We start from the raw sequence: 17684 nt of genomic DNA on the forward strand, positions 1-17684 counted from the left end.
CTTTTTCTTAGACTTCGTTTGCCCTCTCACTTCTCTTAGGGGCTTGCTGGGAGGACTTCTCTGAAGTAGCTTCAGGAATGGAGGAAAACTGTGAAGCTCTTCGTCCAGTAGCTTTAACTCTTTTAGCCACTGGAGAGTGTCGACTGTGGCATTAGTGGAGACCTTAGGAGAGAGGGTCCCAAGGGACCTCTTCCACACAAGAGGAGCTGGAGGAGGCTGTTGCTTCTCCAACTGGGGGGGGGGGGGGGGAGGGGACCGATGTTCCCTGTGTTTGGGGAGGTCTTTGCTCCCAAAGTAGGTACCTGTGATGGCAAAGGTAATGTAGCCGTAGCATATGTGAATGTCAACAAAATGGGGTGTAATCGTTCAAATTTATGTTTAGCCTCTTGGTAAGTCAACTGGCCCAGGGTCTTTTACTCCTTGATTTTCCGCTCCTTTTGGAGTACTTTGCAGTCTGGCAAGTTGGGGGACTGCTGCTTTTTGCAGTTAATGAAAGTGGGATGAGGCACACAGGGAGTATATTGATGCTGTGGACATCTGCTGTCTCGACATGTAGTGTTGGAAGTGCAGCAGGAAGATATGTGCCCAAATTTCCAGCACTTAGAGCACCACGTAGCGGGAGGGATGTATGTTTTAACATCACAGCGGTAAATCACCTTGACCTTCTCAGGCAGTGAATCACCCTCAGAGGCCAAGATGAAGGCACCAGTAGCGACCCCGTTTTCTTTGGTTCCTCTGTAAATGCGCGAGATGAAATGAACACCCCGCCATTCTGGATTGGTGCGGAGCTTGTTCTGAGACTGCAGGAGGAGGTCACAATGGAAAATAATCCCCTGGACCATGTTGAGGCTTTTATGGGGAGTGATGGAAACAGGAATATCAAACAGCTGGTCACAAGTGAGTAACGCCTGGGATTGGGCTGTAGATGCTGTCTGACTTGAGGGTGCACCACTTCTCATCTTGGACAGGGCTGTCACATCCCCAAACTGATCTTCAAGGTGTACAACAAAAATTGATGCTTCATAGGTAGAAAGGAGTCACTGTCCTTTCTGCACAGACTAAATACGTAGGGGAATATGGCACTCTTCTTTCTGTAGCCCTGTCATCCTCCCATGTTGTGGCAAGGGAGGGAAATGATTTATGAACATATGTCAGCATTGTACTTGATCTTGCCCTACTTAGAGACTGCTGGTGCCATACAGTCACCAGCAAGAGATGACTTAGTCTGCTTCATTGCAGGTCATCTGCCGTGATGCCACTCACTCCGATAAGGGCTCTACCCACAGGCACCACCCAGCCACAGCAAAGACCACCTGGCATGATGGCCGTTGCTGGGAGCCCTGATGCCCCAGGAAGACAGGCATCTACTCCTTGGCATATGTGGGGAGTTTACAGCTGAGGCATTAGCAGTGTGATCCCTGTGTTGTCAGGGAACTACCACCAAATGGGTACATGGCAGCCCCACCACAACGGACTGGCTACCATGCTGGATATTGGGTGCAGAGAAATCCAATACTGCCGTGAGGGTGAAAGAGCACAGAAGACCACAGACGAAGATGACGTAAGGCGTCCTTCCCCATATGGCCCACACTTCTGTAGAATTTGGAAAGTGGCAGGTCAAACCATAAAATGAGACCTGAACTTGTAGGGCTCAAAAGTGAGACTCCTTTTAGTCACCTCTTAAAACAGGCAGGAATACCTCAAGCGTATGCTAACACCCAGACCAGCAGGGGTTAGCAAAGTTGACACTCGCCATATTGCGGAGATGCTAAGTCGAAGATAGGCACAATAAAAGTGTCACAAATAAAACTTTTGGTCCATAACTCTTTTAGCCCATAAATCTCAGGCAACTGTAGCTGCACTGTGAGCAGCAGCACAACTGAATGATGGGAGTGATGACAGGGCTGGGCAGGGGTAACAAGGCAGCAAGGGTAGGTGGTGGTGGTGGTGGGGTGGTGGTGGTGGTGGTGGTGGTGGTGGTGGTGGTGGTGGTGGTGGTGGGAGGATGTATGGGACAGGTCTTGCATCAAGGTCTATTAGAGGGGAGGTAACGGGTTGGGAGCAGGGGTTGTGTAGGGATGGACAAGTAGATTATGTAGGTTTTGTGAAGGGTGGAATACCGCCGTAGGAGATGTGGGAAGGATAGTGGGCAGAACATTTCTCACATCAGGGCACCATGAGAGGTACTGAAAACAGACTATAAGGTGCTACGGGCTATAAGGCACACTTTCATTTTTAATCACTTTTTAAAAAAATAACATTTTTACAATTTTTAATGTTAGATTGCAATGCCAGGCTAAAAAAATCTTTGTGTATAAAAGTGAACTCACTAAAGACCCCTGAATATCGAAACTAAACTTTTCCTTTTCCTTCATGTCCACTGTCCTCTTCATGAAAGAGCTGGTCTTCACTGCCCGCCAGATCATTAGTTCTGCTGCAATTCTTGAATGATTGACCATAATACCTTTTTTTTCCTCCTGCGGGTCAGGGGTAAGAATAGGGCAGAGGTATTCCTGCCTGTCGTAAGAGGCGACTAAAAGGAGTCCCTCCCCCTCAAGGGGGTATTTTGCGCCTGCGCCCGGAGACGGACGCTTTAATGACTTACATTTGTGGTCATTTTGGTTTTTCGCTCCTTCTGGTTTCTTCCTTCCTTTATTTCCTTTCTTTGTACTTCTCCCTCTCTTACTGACTTCCTTACTTTTTACCTCGCCGCCTTCTCCCTCGCCGCCTTCTCCCTCGCCGCCTTCTCCCTCGCCGCCTTCTCCCTCGCCGCCGTCTCCCTCGCCGCCTTCTCCCTCGCCGCCGTCTCCCTCGCCGCCGTCTCCCTCGCCGCCGTCTCCCTCGCCGCCGTCTCCCTCGCCGCCGTCTCCCTCGCCGCCGTCTCCCTCGCCGCCGTCTCCCTCGCCGCCGTCTCCCTCGCCGCCGTCTCCCTCGCCGCCGTCTCCCTCGCCGCCGTCTCCCTCGCCGCCGTCTCCCTCGCCGCCGTCTCCCTCGCCGCCGTCTCCCTCGCCGCCGTCTCCCTCGCCGCCGTCTCCCTCGCCGCCGTCTCCCTCGCCGCCGTCTCCCTCGCCGCCGTCTCCCTCGCCGCCGTCTCCCTCGCCGCCGTCTCCCTCGCCGCCGTCTCCCTCGCCGCCGTCTCCCTCGCCGCCGTCTCCCTCGCCGCCGTCTCCCTCGCCGCCGTCTCCCTCGCCGCCGTCTCCCTCGCCGCCGTCTCCCTCGCCGCCGTCTCCCTCGCCGCCGTCTCCCTCGCCGCCGTCTCCCTCGCCGCCGTCTCCCTCGCCGCCGTCTCCCTCGCCGCCGTCTCCCTCGCCGCCGTCTCCCTCGCCGCCGTCTCCCTCGCCGCCGTCTCCCTCGCCGCCGTCTCCCTCGCCGCCGTCTCCCTCGCCGCCGTCTCCCTCGCCGCCCTCCAGGAAATGAAGCTACGCCCATGCGATCAAATTGACTTGGCACACTATGCCTCTGTGCATTTTGACCTGCCACCTGTGACAGGTATTCTGGCTCATGGAGGGGTTATATTGCAAGTCGTGGGTGATATTACTACGATCCCATCACATTGCACGCCGACCTGCAGGCAGTTGCTGTCTGAATTACTCTCCCCACTTTTACTTTTTCCGTTTGTACCGTTTACACTCCATCATCGTCTGATGTTACTAGAGCAGACATGATGCAAATTATTGCTCAGCTACCTGCACCATTTTTGTTGACTTCAGACTTCAATGCCCACCATCCCCTTTGGGGCTCTCCAGCATCCTGCCTGAGAGGCTCCCTGTGAGCAGACCTTTTCAACCACCTTAATCTTGTCTGCCTCAATACTGGCGCCCCTACTTTTCTTTAGGATACAACTCTCACCTATTCCCATTTAGATCTTTCTATATGTACTACCCAACTTGCATGCCAGTTTGAGTGGTACGCACTTTCTGATACGTATTCGAGCGACCACTTCCCTTGTGTTATCCATCTCCTGCATCATACCCCATCTCCATGCTCAACTAGTTGGAACGTCTCCAAAGCAGCCTGGGGGCTCTTCTCTTCCAGGGCGACTTTTCAGGATCAAATCTTCGCAAGCTGCAATAGTCAGGTTGCACGCCTCAAGAAAGTCATTCTTACTGCTGCTGAATATTCCATCCCTCATACTACTTCTGCACGTCGCTTACCAGTCCCCTGGTGGACCGCAGCATGTAGAGATGCTTTACATGCTCGTCGACGTGCTTTACGCACCTTTAAACGCCAGCCTACTATGGCGAATTGTATTAATTATAAACGATTACATACCCAGTGTCGTCTTGTTATTAAAAAAAAACAAGAAAGCCAGCTGGGCTGCTTTCACAACCACCTTCAACAGTTTTACTTCTCTGGTTGTCTGGGGTAGCCTGCGCTGACTATGTGGCACTAAGGTCCACTCACCAGTTTCTGGCTTGATAGTTGCGAATGACGTCCTTGTGGCCCCTGAGGATGTCTCCAATGCCTTCGGCCGATTTTTCGCAGAGGTTTCGAGCTCCACTCATTACGACCCTGCCTTCCTCCCATGAAAACAGGGAGGGGAGGCAAGGCCACCTAACTTCCGCTTCTCAAATCATGAAAGGGTATAATGCCCCATTCACCCTGTGGGAATTCGAAAATGCACTTGCCCGGTCACTGTCCGCTATGGGGCCTGATTCTATTTATATTCATATTCAGATGCTGAAGAACCTTTCTCCTGCGGGTAAAGGTTTTCTTCTTCGTACTTATAATCGCATCTGGATTGAGGGTCACGTTCCCACATGCTGGCGCGATTCTATTGTGTTATTGACCCATTTCCCTTACCAGCTGTGTATGTAAGGTCATGGAATGGATGGTTAACTCTCGTTTGGTTTGGCTGCTCGAATCTCAACACCTACTTACCAATGTACAATGTGGATTTCGTGGGCGCCGCTCTGCTGTTGACCATCTGGTTACCTTGTCAACCTTCATTATAAATAAATTCTTGTGGAAGCGCCAGACCGTGGCTGTGTTCTTTGATTTGGAGAAGGCTTAAGACACCTGCTGGAGAACGGGCATTCTCTGCACCATGCATACATTGGGCTTCGGGTCGCCTCGTTCTTTTTATTCGTGCCCTTTTAATGGATCGACAGGGCAGGGTACGTGTGGGTTCTGTCCTGTCTGACGCCTTTCGCCAGGAGAATGGGGTGCCACAGGGCTCAGTTTTGAGTGTCGCTCTCTTCGCCATAGCGATCAATCCAATAATGGATTGCCTCCCAGCTGATGTATCAGGCTCCCTTTTCGTGGACGATTTTACCATCAATTGCAGCACGCAGGGTACATGTTTCCTGGAGTGCTGTCTTCAGTGTTATCTTGACTGTCTTTACTGCTGGAGTGTCGCCAATGGCTTCCGTTTTTCTGCCGAGAAGACGGTATGTATTAACTTCTGGCACTACAAAGAGTTTCTCCCACTGTCCTAACATCTCGGTCCCGTTGCTCTCCCATTCATGGAGACAACAAAATTTTTAGGTCTTACATTTGACAGGGAACTTAGCTGGTGTCCACATGTCATATTTGGCTGCTCGTTGTACCTGTTCTCTAAATGTCCTCTGTGTTCTCAGCGTGGGGAGTGGATCGAACCGTCCTACTTAGCCTGGGTCGATCGTCAGCTCAAAGCTGGGTTATGGGAGCTTCGTATACTCCTCTGCACGGCCGTCCATCTTACGCCACCTCAATTCTATACAACATCGGGGGCTACACTTGCGATTGGAGTGTTCTATACTAATCCCATCAAGAGTCTACATGCTGAAGCCAGTGAATTGCCATGAACCTACCAGCGTGATATACTGCTTTGTCGGTATGCGTGTCGGCTATTGTCAATGCCTGACCACCTGTCTTAGCCTTCTTTTTTGATGACTGTCTTGACTGTCAATACAGGTTGTATGTATCTGCCCTGCTACCCCCTGGAGTTCCCTTTTGTCGCCTCCTTCAGCACCTTGATTTTTCACTCCCTGCAACCTTTAGAGTGGGTGAGAGCCAAACGCCACCTTGGCTCCAGGCCCAAGTTCTCGTTCACCTTGACCTCAGCTCACTCCCAAAGGAGGTTACCCCAGCTTCGGTATACCACTTCCGGTTTGTTGAACTTCGTTTGAAGTTCATTAATACGGTCTTCATTTATACAGATGGCTCTAAGACCAATGACGGTGTTGGGTGTTCTTTTATTGTTGGGCACAGTGTTTCAGATACTGGCTCTGTGGCCATTGTTCGGTCTTCACAGCTGAGCTATTTGCCCTCTATCAGGCTGTTCTTTACATCCCAGCCACTGACATTCTGCTCATGTCATCTGCTCTGATTCCCTGAGTGCCATCCAGAGCCTCAGTTATCCATATCCATTTCACCCTTTCGTGCACCAGATCAAACACTCTCTTCAGCAGCTGGCGGACGACGGTTCTCCAGTTACCTTCATGTGGGTTCCTGGCCATGTCGGTATCCCTGGGTACAAAACTGCAGATGCCACAGCCAAGGCTGCGGTCCTCCAGCCTCGGACAGCTTCTTGTTGTGTGCCTCATCTGATTTTAGCAGGGTCATTTGTCAGCGCATTTTATCGCTGTGGCATGCCAATTGGGCTACACTTACTGAAAACAAGCTTAGGGCCTTGAAACCTCTCCCCACGCCTTGGGCGACCTCTTCACGCCCTTCTCGGTGGGAGGAGGTCGTTTTGGCCTGGTTACGAATTGGACACTGCCGGTTCAGCTATTACCATCTGCTGACTGCTGCGCCGGCGCCATTCTACGCATGTGGGCAATTGCTGACGGTATGCCACATTTTAACGTCCTGTCCGAATTTTAATACACTGCGCATTGATCTTGGCCTGCCATGTACTCTTGATGCCATTTTAGCAGATGACCCGGGAGCAGCTGCTCGCATTCTTCATTTTATCCACTTGACAAACCTGTCTAAGGACATTTGTTTATGCTGTTTTCTTTTAATCCCTTGCCTGTTAATGTGCCTTTTTAGTGTTGTCCTTTTTAGTTTCTGTTTTAACCTTGTGCCTCGCAGTGCATTCATAACTTGGTCTGGGCACTAATGACCACTGTAGTTGTGTGCCCTAAAACCACAAAACAACTTTTCTTACTCTAGTCAATGACTGTCTTTTCCACTGACACACCTGTTTGATTGTAAGTCCTTTCAGTGCTCTCTGGTGTGAGTCCTTGTTGGGACTTCGAACACGTTCTGTAAATGGACATTCATGCCCCCTCTAAGACTTTAGTTGACCTTCAAAGACCTTACTGTTACACATCATTGGATTCATCTCTGTATCTGCTATCAGAAAATATGTAAAAAACTATAGCATCCCATTTAAAAAACAGTTGACCTTAATAACTCTGAAGCAACAAAAAAAGCCAATGTCATATTATGGCCCCCCTATATCATGCTACTTTTCTCCCACAAACTTCTCAACTCGTATCATACTTTCAGAATTATTCTTGGTGGCAATAGTTGGTGACTCACCCTGTATGCTGCACACCATCAGAAAATAAATATGTTGAATTAATTTTTGTCACTCCATAAAACCTTAGACTTTCTCTTTGGCTTTCCAAGTTTGGGGTTTCCTTGCGAACTCTATCCTGTTACTATTTTTGTAATTTGAGTGGGTTTGTCATTCATCATGTAAATCACCTGTTATTAAGTGACTTTTTACAGAAGAATTGCGTTGGCTCAGTCCACTATGTTGCTGCAGATCATCCCTGATTTGTTCAGATGTTTCTCTTGGAGCAGCAGCTGATTGCTTACAGATCTTTTGCCCTTCATCCTCGCTCTTCAAGGATGACTAGACCTTGGCTTACTGGTTACTGTTATTTCGTGTTCTTGCTGTTGACTGTGCACACTTGTTAGTGGTTGTGATATGCCCTAGTCCCTAGCAGTGCTAAACTGCTACCTCCCAATCTTGAAGACATGCAAAACAGCTCGTCTCACATCAAGCAAGTATTCTGTTTTGCTATACTTCTAGTTCTCTACAAGTAAACAATCACTGAGTGAATATGAGAGTAACAGTAGTTAATGAATACCATTCCATCAAGGCAAGTTACATACTTTTGAGCTAAAGGCATATATACTTATATTGTTGTTGTATGGTCTTGCTCGTTCACAAGATATGTAACCACAGCAGCATGAAGCACTCTGAGTGTTGCTCTTTTGTGACTGCATGCAAGCAGTACTGACAGCGTAACATCACAACTCCAAAATATTTTTGAGCACTGCTGTAGCCTAACAAAACAATCAAAGTACTGTTATCTGCATATTTGCAGAGACGCTCCGACCTCCTTGCTGTAATTTGTTTGCAGTACATATAAAATAGCTATGCTTTACTGGGAAGGTACTACAAATGTGGAAAAAAACACGTTTTTAGTACTGCTGCACAGTTCTTCTTTTCAGTATGCTTTGTCAATTTTGTCTCCAGTTACTTTCATACATATTTATCTATACTTATGTATTGTTACTGAATTTAAATCTTTGTACTGGTTTTCTGTTTCCTAATTTTTTTCTTTCTTCGTAATTTTCACTATCTTTGTTGATTCTAAAATTAGTGTTGGTGATGCAGATGTGTATTCTGGCCAAATGACTGCCTTGCAAGTCAGAGGTTCTGCAATTTTGGAGAACGAATTTTTACTATAAACATCTTCTGTCAATTGAAATGCGAAGTCCATCTTCCATAGTCTTCCTCTTGTGGCTCCATTTTCCCCACCATTTGGCTTCATGACTTCTCACAGATCCTTAAATTTCCTGATACTCCCATACTACTGTTACCCACTAATGTTTCTTATCAGAGGAGATGAGGAGTCATGCTTTTCCTACTGTTTTTCTTTGTTTTGTGCTTTCTCTACAGTCAGTATGGCTAAATTATCTAGAGAAGACAATTTTGACATCCATTTTATAACCAAGTGGTATTAAACTTCTGGTATTAGATTCTGACAACTGCTCCATCTGTTCAATGTCCACTTTCCTAGTATGGTCTGAAAGAAGAATGGAGTTAGTACATTGCCTTGGCTAAAGTCTGTTCTTATCTCAAATGTGCCTGAAGTTCTTTTAAGCAGACTTGTGTTGTCTCCTGTATTTCAGATTCTTTAGGAATTCTGACTAAAAGCAGTCTTGCTTTATAGTCGTAAGCCTTTTAAAATTTTACAGATGTATTCCAATAGTATTTTGCCCCTTTAGTCCTTCATCAATTTGTCTTTCACAGTACCATTCTGTCCTAAGCCATCTCTGATATATCTTGTATTTTAGAATTTCTTCTTCTGTTTTCTTCGTGAGCTTTTCATGGAATTTCTTTGAATCTTCTGTGAACTTGGTCACCAGTTATTCTAGGCCAGCAATTTTACTTTTATTATTCAGTGGCAATGGTCAGTTTCAACAGGTATGTATGTCTGACTCTGAAATTCATCATCTTTTTGGAATTGTGCTTTGTTATTGGCACATACACTATTTGATATTCTCAAATCATATTGTTGACCTCATTTTTTTTTAGTCGTGTATGGATTGGGGGTAGTTATCTGCCAACAATTTAGCTACATGTCTGTTTCTTAACATTTTCCTTTTTTCTTACATCCACAGTCAGGCAGACATTTATAAATAGAAACATTTTCTCACTGGAGTGTTAGAGAATGTATTTATTCAAAATTGTTAATTTGGCAGTTGCACAATTCTCAAGTGGTAGCTCAGTGTGACACCTGAACGCTTTATAATTCCTTTTGAGGTAATACTTCCCTTGTGTTAACAATGTTTACAAATTCCATATTTATCACAAGACAGGAGTCTTCGTAATCTGTATGCCTAGACAATGGTAGTACCTTATGTACTAATTTCTGTCAGTCATGTCATACTGCACATCTTAATATCCACTCCCCAAGCACTAGGCATGGCATTTAATGACTTTGACTTAGTTCATAGTAAGCTGTCACTTGAGAATGGCATATCAGTCAAAATTCCAGTTGTGAATAAATACATTTAATAGCAGTTTGGGCAGAAAATGTTATCTCCATTGTGCACCAGTCTGAGGATAAAAATTTAATAAAATTCTTACATTTTCCTCTGGCACTTCATCAGATGCTTCTCAACATTGTTCTCAGGACTGTTTTCCTTTCTGCAATGTTCTTGTTATCCTGATCTATTGGTGCATCAATATTGAATTATTGCAGGGAGAGAGTCTTACTAGAGGTAATAAAAAATTTAGTACTGATTGCAACATTGATTTGCCATTTATGAATGAATGCAGAGCCTAGTTCTGGAGTTCTGTGAATTTCTTCCCTGTGTTCTCTGAAAAATCTACAATTCTCTGAATGTGGTATTCTTTCTGTGAATGTACTATTTTGTAATGCCAATTATAACTAGTCCATTTACAATGTCTGACAGTATTTTGAGTTTGCCAATATTTATTAATGTTTGTATATTCAATGGTCCAAGCCTGTATTAGTTCTGGGTGTGAACTTACAGTTGGGTTCAGAAGTCACTCCTCACATCAGTAAGTTGGTCTGGGCTGCTCAGAACACAAAGGCCCAAATGTCACTTATGATGATCAATTCGTCAGTGAATGGCAGTTTTCATAATGGAAACAAGTGAAAGAAAATTTTAAATGCGGTGTAGGTGCATGACAGATGAAAGATGTTTTTGGTCACTTTTCTTTGTGAAGTGTCTATTAGGAACTATGGCTGCAACCAAATTATGGGTTTGTGTAGTTATTTACAGTACTGAAAACGAAGTGAGGAAATTGAGAGTGAATTCTTACTAACATTGTTTTTCATTAACTGCAAAAGTTTATCATGTTCTCTTCAATGATATTTTCAAGCCTCACTTAGAGCATTTTGTGGGCCAATCACATGTTGATGGGTGTTAATAGAATTCTATTTATTTACTGTCTCATCAGTTATAAATCACAGGCCATTTTTCAAATATTTCAGGTGGAAACCTCAACAAGATACACACATGATAGTGCAAGGTAAGAACTTTTAGAGAAATACAAATTTATTAATTGTGAGTGTTCTTCAGATATGAAATGCACTACTGTAATTATTCAGTATTACCAATAAGCAACAACATTACAAGGCAGCATGGGCAATAATGCTATTCTCTGAAACAACAATTATGTGACTGTTCCTAGATAGAGCAAACATCTAATATCCATACAGGAAAATAAAAATTCAGGTCGAATGTCAGCAGCTGTATTGTGCTTAGTGCAGAACATCACATGAATATAACTGAAATTCAACATATTCATCTTGATGGGCACAAGCTAATGTCATATTGCAGAAGAACAAAAAGACGAAGTGAGTGGCTATATATCCAAAAATTGGAGCTGTTTTCCTGCCTTTCAGGTTAATGAATATAGTGTTGAACAGGTGTTTCAGTGCAGTGCCACAGTGGTGCTCAGGAAACACACAAGCTTGTAGTGGTGATAGTTTATGGGCCACCATCAGTAAGAATCATAAGTAGCTGGTGCCAGTTTCAATGAGGTTGTGAAGACTTAACTGGTGAATCCTCATTCTCTTTGCTTCTCCTCTGTCCCGGTGTGTTCCTGAAGGCTGGCCCATTCATTACACACATTACAGGTGACAAGGTAATCCATAATTCCTAGCTCCAGGTCAACGGTAGGGTTCACACGTACCCTCTGATACCAGCCAGGCCCAGAGAGGGGTGACTGTTGCTTTCCCAAATGCAAGTTGGTCCCTGTCAGGAGTTTGGGAGGTGTGAACAGTCATTTATGGTGGGTGAATCTCCCTCTGAGGGGGCACCCAATTGGAAGGAGCATGCCATTGGAGATGTTGGCAATCATGGGGATTTTTTGTTGTGGCTCAATCAACGTCTTAGGGTGTGTCTACTAAACATAAACAGAATGAGGCTAAAGATTTCAAGGCCGTCCCAGCTGCACATCAGTTCCTCATGGTATCACGTACTGAAGGTGGTCAGTCCTTTGCTATGGTTAATGCATGCATTATTCTGAAAGGTGTTGTTGCAGTTGCAGGCTCTGTGAAATTCTTTTGTTGTTTACGTAATACAACTTTGCTTTTGAAGACGTATTGTGATTTTCAAGCCCAACAACTGCATACAGCAGCACTTCTCCAGAGCTATCCTGTTTGTGTTAAGGGCCATCATTCACTGAACTCTTCACATGGTGTTCTTTACATTCTGATGCTAGATGGCCTCACCGAGGGAGAAATCCACACTTCCCTCTAATCATGGCATCACTATGGCCCATTGAGTAATGAAAAAGATGGATGCAAACTTCATGCCCACATGCACTCTTTTTCTACCGTTTGCCCAGGTAGTGTTTACTTCAAAGATTAAAGCAGGCTATGAAGTCGTCATGATCCAACCATACATTCCAAACCAGACGGGTTCCTGCTAGTGTCAACATCATAATAAAACACGTATCCTGTCAAAACATGGCCAAACATGTTACTCTTGGCAGAAATGCTCACGAGGGCAGCTGTTTGCCTCCTCTGTGCTGTATCAGTTGTAATCCCATGAATGTCCCAAGTGTCTTAATGAGCGAGCCACTCAGGTGATCTGAGTGAAGGACATCAAACCCCACCTTGTCACTTGCAGTTGTCAGCTAGTCAAAACCCGTGCATTTGACCATCTGGCATTTACAGTTCTGTTTTTGCTATGCCTTACATAAGAGGGCATGCCCACCCAGATTTGCAACCTCAAGTTAAGTGTTGCAGTAGTAAAATCACCCAGGTCACAGTAGCATCCCCATTTCCTCCTACAGCTGTGCAACAAGCCATCAAATCTTTGCCCCTGGTGGCAAAATCACCTGCTACACAACTGTCAGGCTGGAAGGACAAAAGCAATACTCCCCCAAAGACTTCCTACAGCTAAAAAGTCTTCTACAAAATCAAACAAAAACAAATGGTCTTATTCTTCCCTGACTTGGAGATCCTCTTCAGTGGTGTTGGCACATATACCCTCACCCGGCTGACCTCCATTTTGTTGGTGCCCACTGCCTACCGATTTTCTGCCATGGAATTCACAGGGTGACCCAGGGAGAATGCCAATATGTTTGTAGATTTCATGGAACAGGATTCTGCAACCTCTGGTCCCTGTGGCAGTGAATTTTTGAAGGCTGGCATTCAGCAGCCACCAAGTTCTTCAATGGAACATTGGTGACATTAGATCAAACAAGGAGGAATTACAGCTGCTGTTGGAATTGCAGTGTCCGCTTGTTTTCTGCTTCCAAGAAAATTGTAGTCACAACCCTTTGACCTCTCATGTTTCCTTCTGGTCCTCTGTGACCTTTCCCCCAAGGACAGCATTTCACTTCACGTGGGAGCCATGCTGGTCATCCATCTCATTTAACACTCGACTGCTAGCTGTTGCAGTCTGCAGTTTCCTTCCTCATTTCACCTTTTCTCTTTGTAACATCTACACCCCTCTGTCATTTGCTGCTACCGTCGGACTTACTCCAGCTCATTGTTCAGCTCCCTCACTCCTTTTTGTTGCTTGGCGGTTTTAATGCCCACCATCTGCTTTGGGGCTCGTGGAGAGCCTGTCCATGAGCTTCCGTCTTAGCTGACCTGAATCATCTCTCTTACCAGATTCCATGCACGTTTATCATCATTTGGACCTCTTGTTCTGCACTGTCCAGCTCACCCATCGTCTTGAATGGCCCATTCCCTCTGACACATACTCAAGTGATGACTTTCTGTGTCCTATCCATTCGCTGACTCCTATCCCACCTTAGTGCACATCCAATTGGCAGCTTTCTAAGGCTGACTGGAGGTGTTAGTCCTTCTTCACGACCGTTACACAGCTGTGATAACCAGGTAAAGTATCTTCCAAACGTTATCCTTACTGCTGCAGAATGTTCCATACTGTAGCATGTTGTGGTCCCTGGTGGACTGAGGCATGCAGCGATGTGATTTGCTTGTGGAGATGTGCTCTCCACATTTTGAATCGTCATGCTGATACATCTGCTGGAGGGCTGATATCCTCTGTAGTCTCTACATGTGGAGTTTCAGAGGCTATCTGCCCCATTTACTCGAGGAAGTATTGAAAGACAGTTTTTCTCAAGGTTTATATGGTTTGGCTTTCACACATTTATCGAGGAAAATGGGATGCCTGAGTGCTCATACTCAGTATCATCATCTTTGCTATCCCCATTAACTATATTATGGACTCTCCCACCAAGCATCTCAGCTCCCTTTACGTCAAGGATTTTGCAATCTGTTACAGTTCTGCATCAACTTGTCTCCTTGAGTGCCGTCTTCACCATCGTTCCTATCGTCTTTTCTCGTGAAGCATGTGCAGTAGCTTTCACTTTTCCACTGCCAAAACCTTTTGTATGAATATTTGGCGGCGGAATGAGTTTCTTACACCATCTTAACGTCTTGCGTCTTTCGTTCTTACATTTGCTGAAACTAGAAAATTTTTGGGGCTTATGTTTGATAGGAAACTTCCTTGGTCCACCCATGTAATCTTAGGTGGCTGTACATAGTACCCAGTTCCTCAGTGTCCTACATCTCCTAAGTGATAATTCCATGGGAGCGGATCAGACCACCCTCCTTGATTTTTTAAATCCCATGTCCATTCATGACTAGACTGTGGGTGTTCAGTTAATTCCTCTGCACCTATGTCCATCATATGCTGTCTTAACACACTCCCCATCATGGAATAAGTTTCGCCACTGGCGGCTTTTTCACCAGCACAGTTGAGAGTCTATGCAGAAGATGCTGAATTACTAGTCATACTGGCATGATGTCCTCCTCAGTGGATAGTCATGCCATTTCTCTTTCTCACCTGGCCACTCATTCAATTCCCTCTTATCGACCACTCCCTTGCCTGCCAGTATGGGGCATGCCATTCTTCTGTTACCTCCCAGACTTCACTTTTGGCTTGTGCTTTGGCAGCTTAACTTCACAGTACCTGCCACATTCCTGATGGTTGTGAACCTTTCGCCACTTTGGCTTCATTTAGAAGCCAATGTTCATTGTGGACTTCATTTTCTTCACTTTTGTAAGCAGGACCCACTGAAGGAAAAAATGCACTAACAGTAGGGACTAATCTGCCGTCAAGGTACAAAATTCGTTGCAATATTATCCCACATCATTCCAATTCTGCTTTGAAATGCCTATCGTAAAATTCGCTTCCATTATATGCCTCAAGGTTGTTGGGCAGTCGATTTAGTCCTGTCTGCAACAATTGTTCAGAAACCTCTCAAACCTCCTTCCCCGTCTTTACTTGCAAAGGTAAGGCCCAAGCGAAATTGGAATGTGTGTCTGTGAAAGTGAGAATATAATTCAAGCCATTATTTGATTATTAGTCGTCTTGCGTATCTAAGAGATCAGCCTGACATACATAATCCATTCCTCGTATTATCAGAAATATTCTGCATGCAGGTCTGTAAAGCTCATGAACAACTCTATCCACAATTACTTGATGATGCATATTTTTCTAAGCTCAGGTAAGATCAATAATTCTTTGTTCATGTGGTCTGCATTCTCTTCACCAGCGGAAGCTGTAAGCAGTTGTAATTGATTTATGATTTCATTTGGTTATCATAATATATATACTAGAGAAGTAGATTGTTTAGTCACGCATAATATTTGACCACATGTTACTATAGTTTCAGGGTATATTTCTTAACATTTGACATTTTCAAAATTATTAACTGTGGCAGCCTAGGCAATCTTTCAAATTCCTTGTTCCCTATTCTTATTGCCTTCTTGGTTGAACATATTGAGTGCTTACCTAACAAATATGGTTTTACCCTGATGACCTCGTATGTTGTCGTAACTCAGCATTACTCCTCCTCCTCCTCCTCCTCCTCCTCCTCCTCCTGCTCTTATCCATAGTCGGTGACAGCTCTTTCAGCCTGTCAGTTACTGCCTTAAATGTTACCGAGAGATGCTGGTCTCGTTGGAGTTAACCTGACTTTCACAAAACTAACTTCTGTCAAATTGCTTTCTGCACCTCAGTTTTTAACATTATGCTTTTTCGACAACATGCTGCTGTATACTAAGCCATTTTTGAGACAGTTAACAAATTACGTACACTTTGGGACAATCGGTGATGATAGGGCATTAAGTGCCTTAGCTATCACATTGTTGTTCCACACATAAGTTAGTTTTCCATTGACGTCTGTAATTTCTTATTGACACACAGTTCACATTGCTGTATTCGAGCATTCAACACCTCAGCATTCATAGCACCTCCCTTGACAACATATTCAGTTCCATTAATTTAGTGTTGATTGCTTCCATTTTTTTGTCAAATGCTTGTGCTTTGCGTCCTCTGAATGAATGTGCAACATGTGTGCAAATTTGTACATAGTGTACAATATACTAACAGGTGCATTTTGGTGCATTGACTTTTTGAAGAATTTTATTGAAATTTTGTTTCTATTGACCCTCATTCAGTTCAGTAGCTTTATCCATAACCAGCAAGCTATACCGAGAGTTACTCCAGCAATCCTCACATATAACGAATTCATTGAGTGACATGTCAGTTCCTACACGTGCTTAGAAAATATGCTTTAAATTCAGATCGTGCTGTTTGGAAGCTATAATGTTTGTGTATCCCAGACCAACAGCTTTGGGATGCTTAAGTATGTCTCACTGAAGTAAAATATATTGACTTGCATGTGGGGAGCAAAGAAGAAATATCTGCAGATATCCTGATTTTCCATTGAGTTGTTGCCAAATAAGAACGTGCAGTTTGGTTTTACGTTTTCAGGTTGTGGAATATCACTGCTTTTTCTGGCTGTCTAGTATGTTACTCCCTTAACTCCACACACAATCTCCTGCAGTAGCTGACATTTTGACTGAAACAGAATTTTTGAAAAACATATATATGCTCTAAGTGGACTCCCACGTGATATGTCAACAGTATTAAAACTAGATTATTTTCGACAGCACCAAGCCCCAATAACCAAAGCACTTTTATCAGGAAGTAATGATCCATTCATCTTGTTCTTCTGGTTACCACCTTCTTCACTGCAGGAGACTGTTTTGTCCACTTGGTTATGGTGGTAACTGTTTATTTACATTGAAATAGAGGGGTTTTATAAACTCTTACTTACAGCTGTGTTTATAAACAAACTTCAATAAGATCGTAATGCAGTGCCAACATCTGGTAATGTTGAATCATACATTTCCACTTCCATCAATGCACAGAATGCATCATGGGGTCGAGCTATAGTAGTTTCCAATGAGTGTCAAGTTTGGCAAGCTATCGACAGTAGGTTACTGCACAATGTGCCGTAGAATTGGAGGATATGTGACTGCCATCTTTGCCAGCACTCTAGCTCATCCTGTACTGAATTTCGTTAGAATGTTAAAAATCTGCTCCTGTAGATCTGTGCTCCCTCTGTTGTTAAATATTTTAGCTACAGAGAATCACCTGGTAACATTGAGGGAGAGCAAACTTTTCTGTGGAACAAGGCTGAAATCTGCTTTGACACACTGCATGGTCAATGTCATTCATCCAAGGAGAATATTACTTTCTCATCACTAAATTGATGATTTTCAAGTACTGTCACTTGGAACTTCCCTATTCGTTATTACATTAACACTGACATGATGACACTCACTGGTATTCAATCAGTAGGTTTGATTGATCAGCATTATGTTGACACCAGATTACTGCTGCTGCAACGTCTTCACATTTCCTGCAAGGAAAGCACATAGTGTTAGTTAGAATCGTATTTGCAAGTTTTCTCTAGTCATCAGCAT

At 44.5% G+C, this 17684-nt stretch overlaps 1 protein-coding gene across 1 annotated transcript in view; it reads left to right on the plus strand.

Moving 5' to 3' along the window:
• The window catches only part of LOC126442753 (zinc finger protein 665-like), a 92750-nt gene that overhangs the window by 51185 nt on the left and 23881 nt on the right, over positions 1-17684 (plus strand). Inside the window, exon 5 of the mRNA XM_050090781.1 lies at positions 10914-10951. Within this exon, the coding sequence (XP_049946738.1) occupies positions 10914-10951 (38 nt within the window). The remainder of the gene's footprint in view (positions 1-10913; positions 10952-17684) is intronic.

This window comes from Schistocerca serialis, unplaced genomic scaffold (assembly GCF_023864345.2).
Source record: "Schistocerca serialis cubense isolate TAMUIC-IGC-003099 unplaced genomic scaffold, iqSchSeri2.2 HiC_scaffold_1402, whole genome shotgun sequence".
Taxonomy (NCBI): Eukaryota; Metazoa; Arthropoda; class Insecta; order Orthoptera; family Acrididae; genus Schistocerca; species Schistocerca serialis.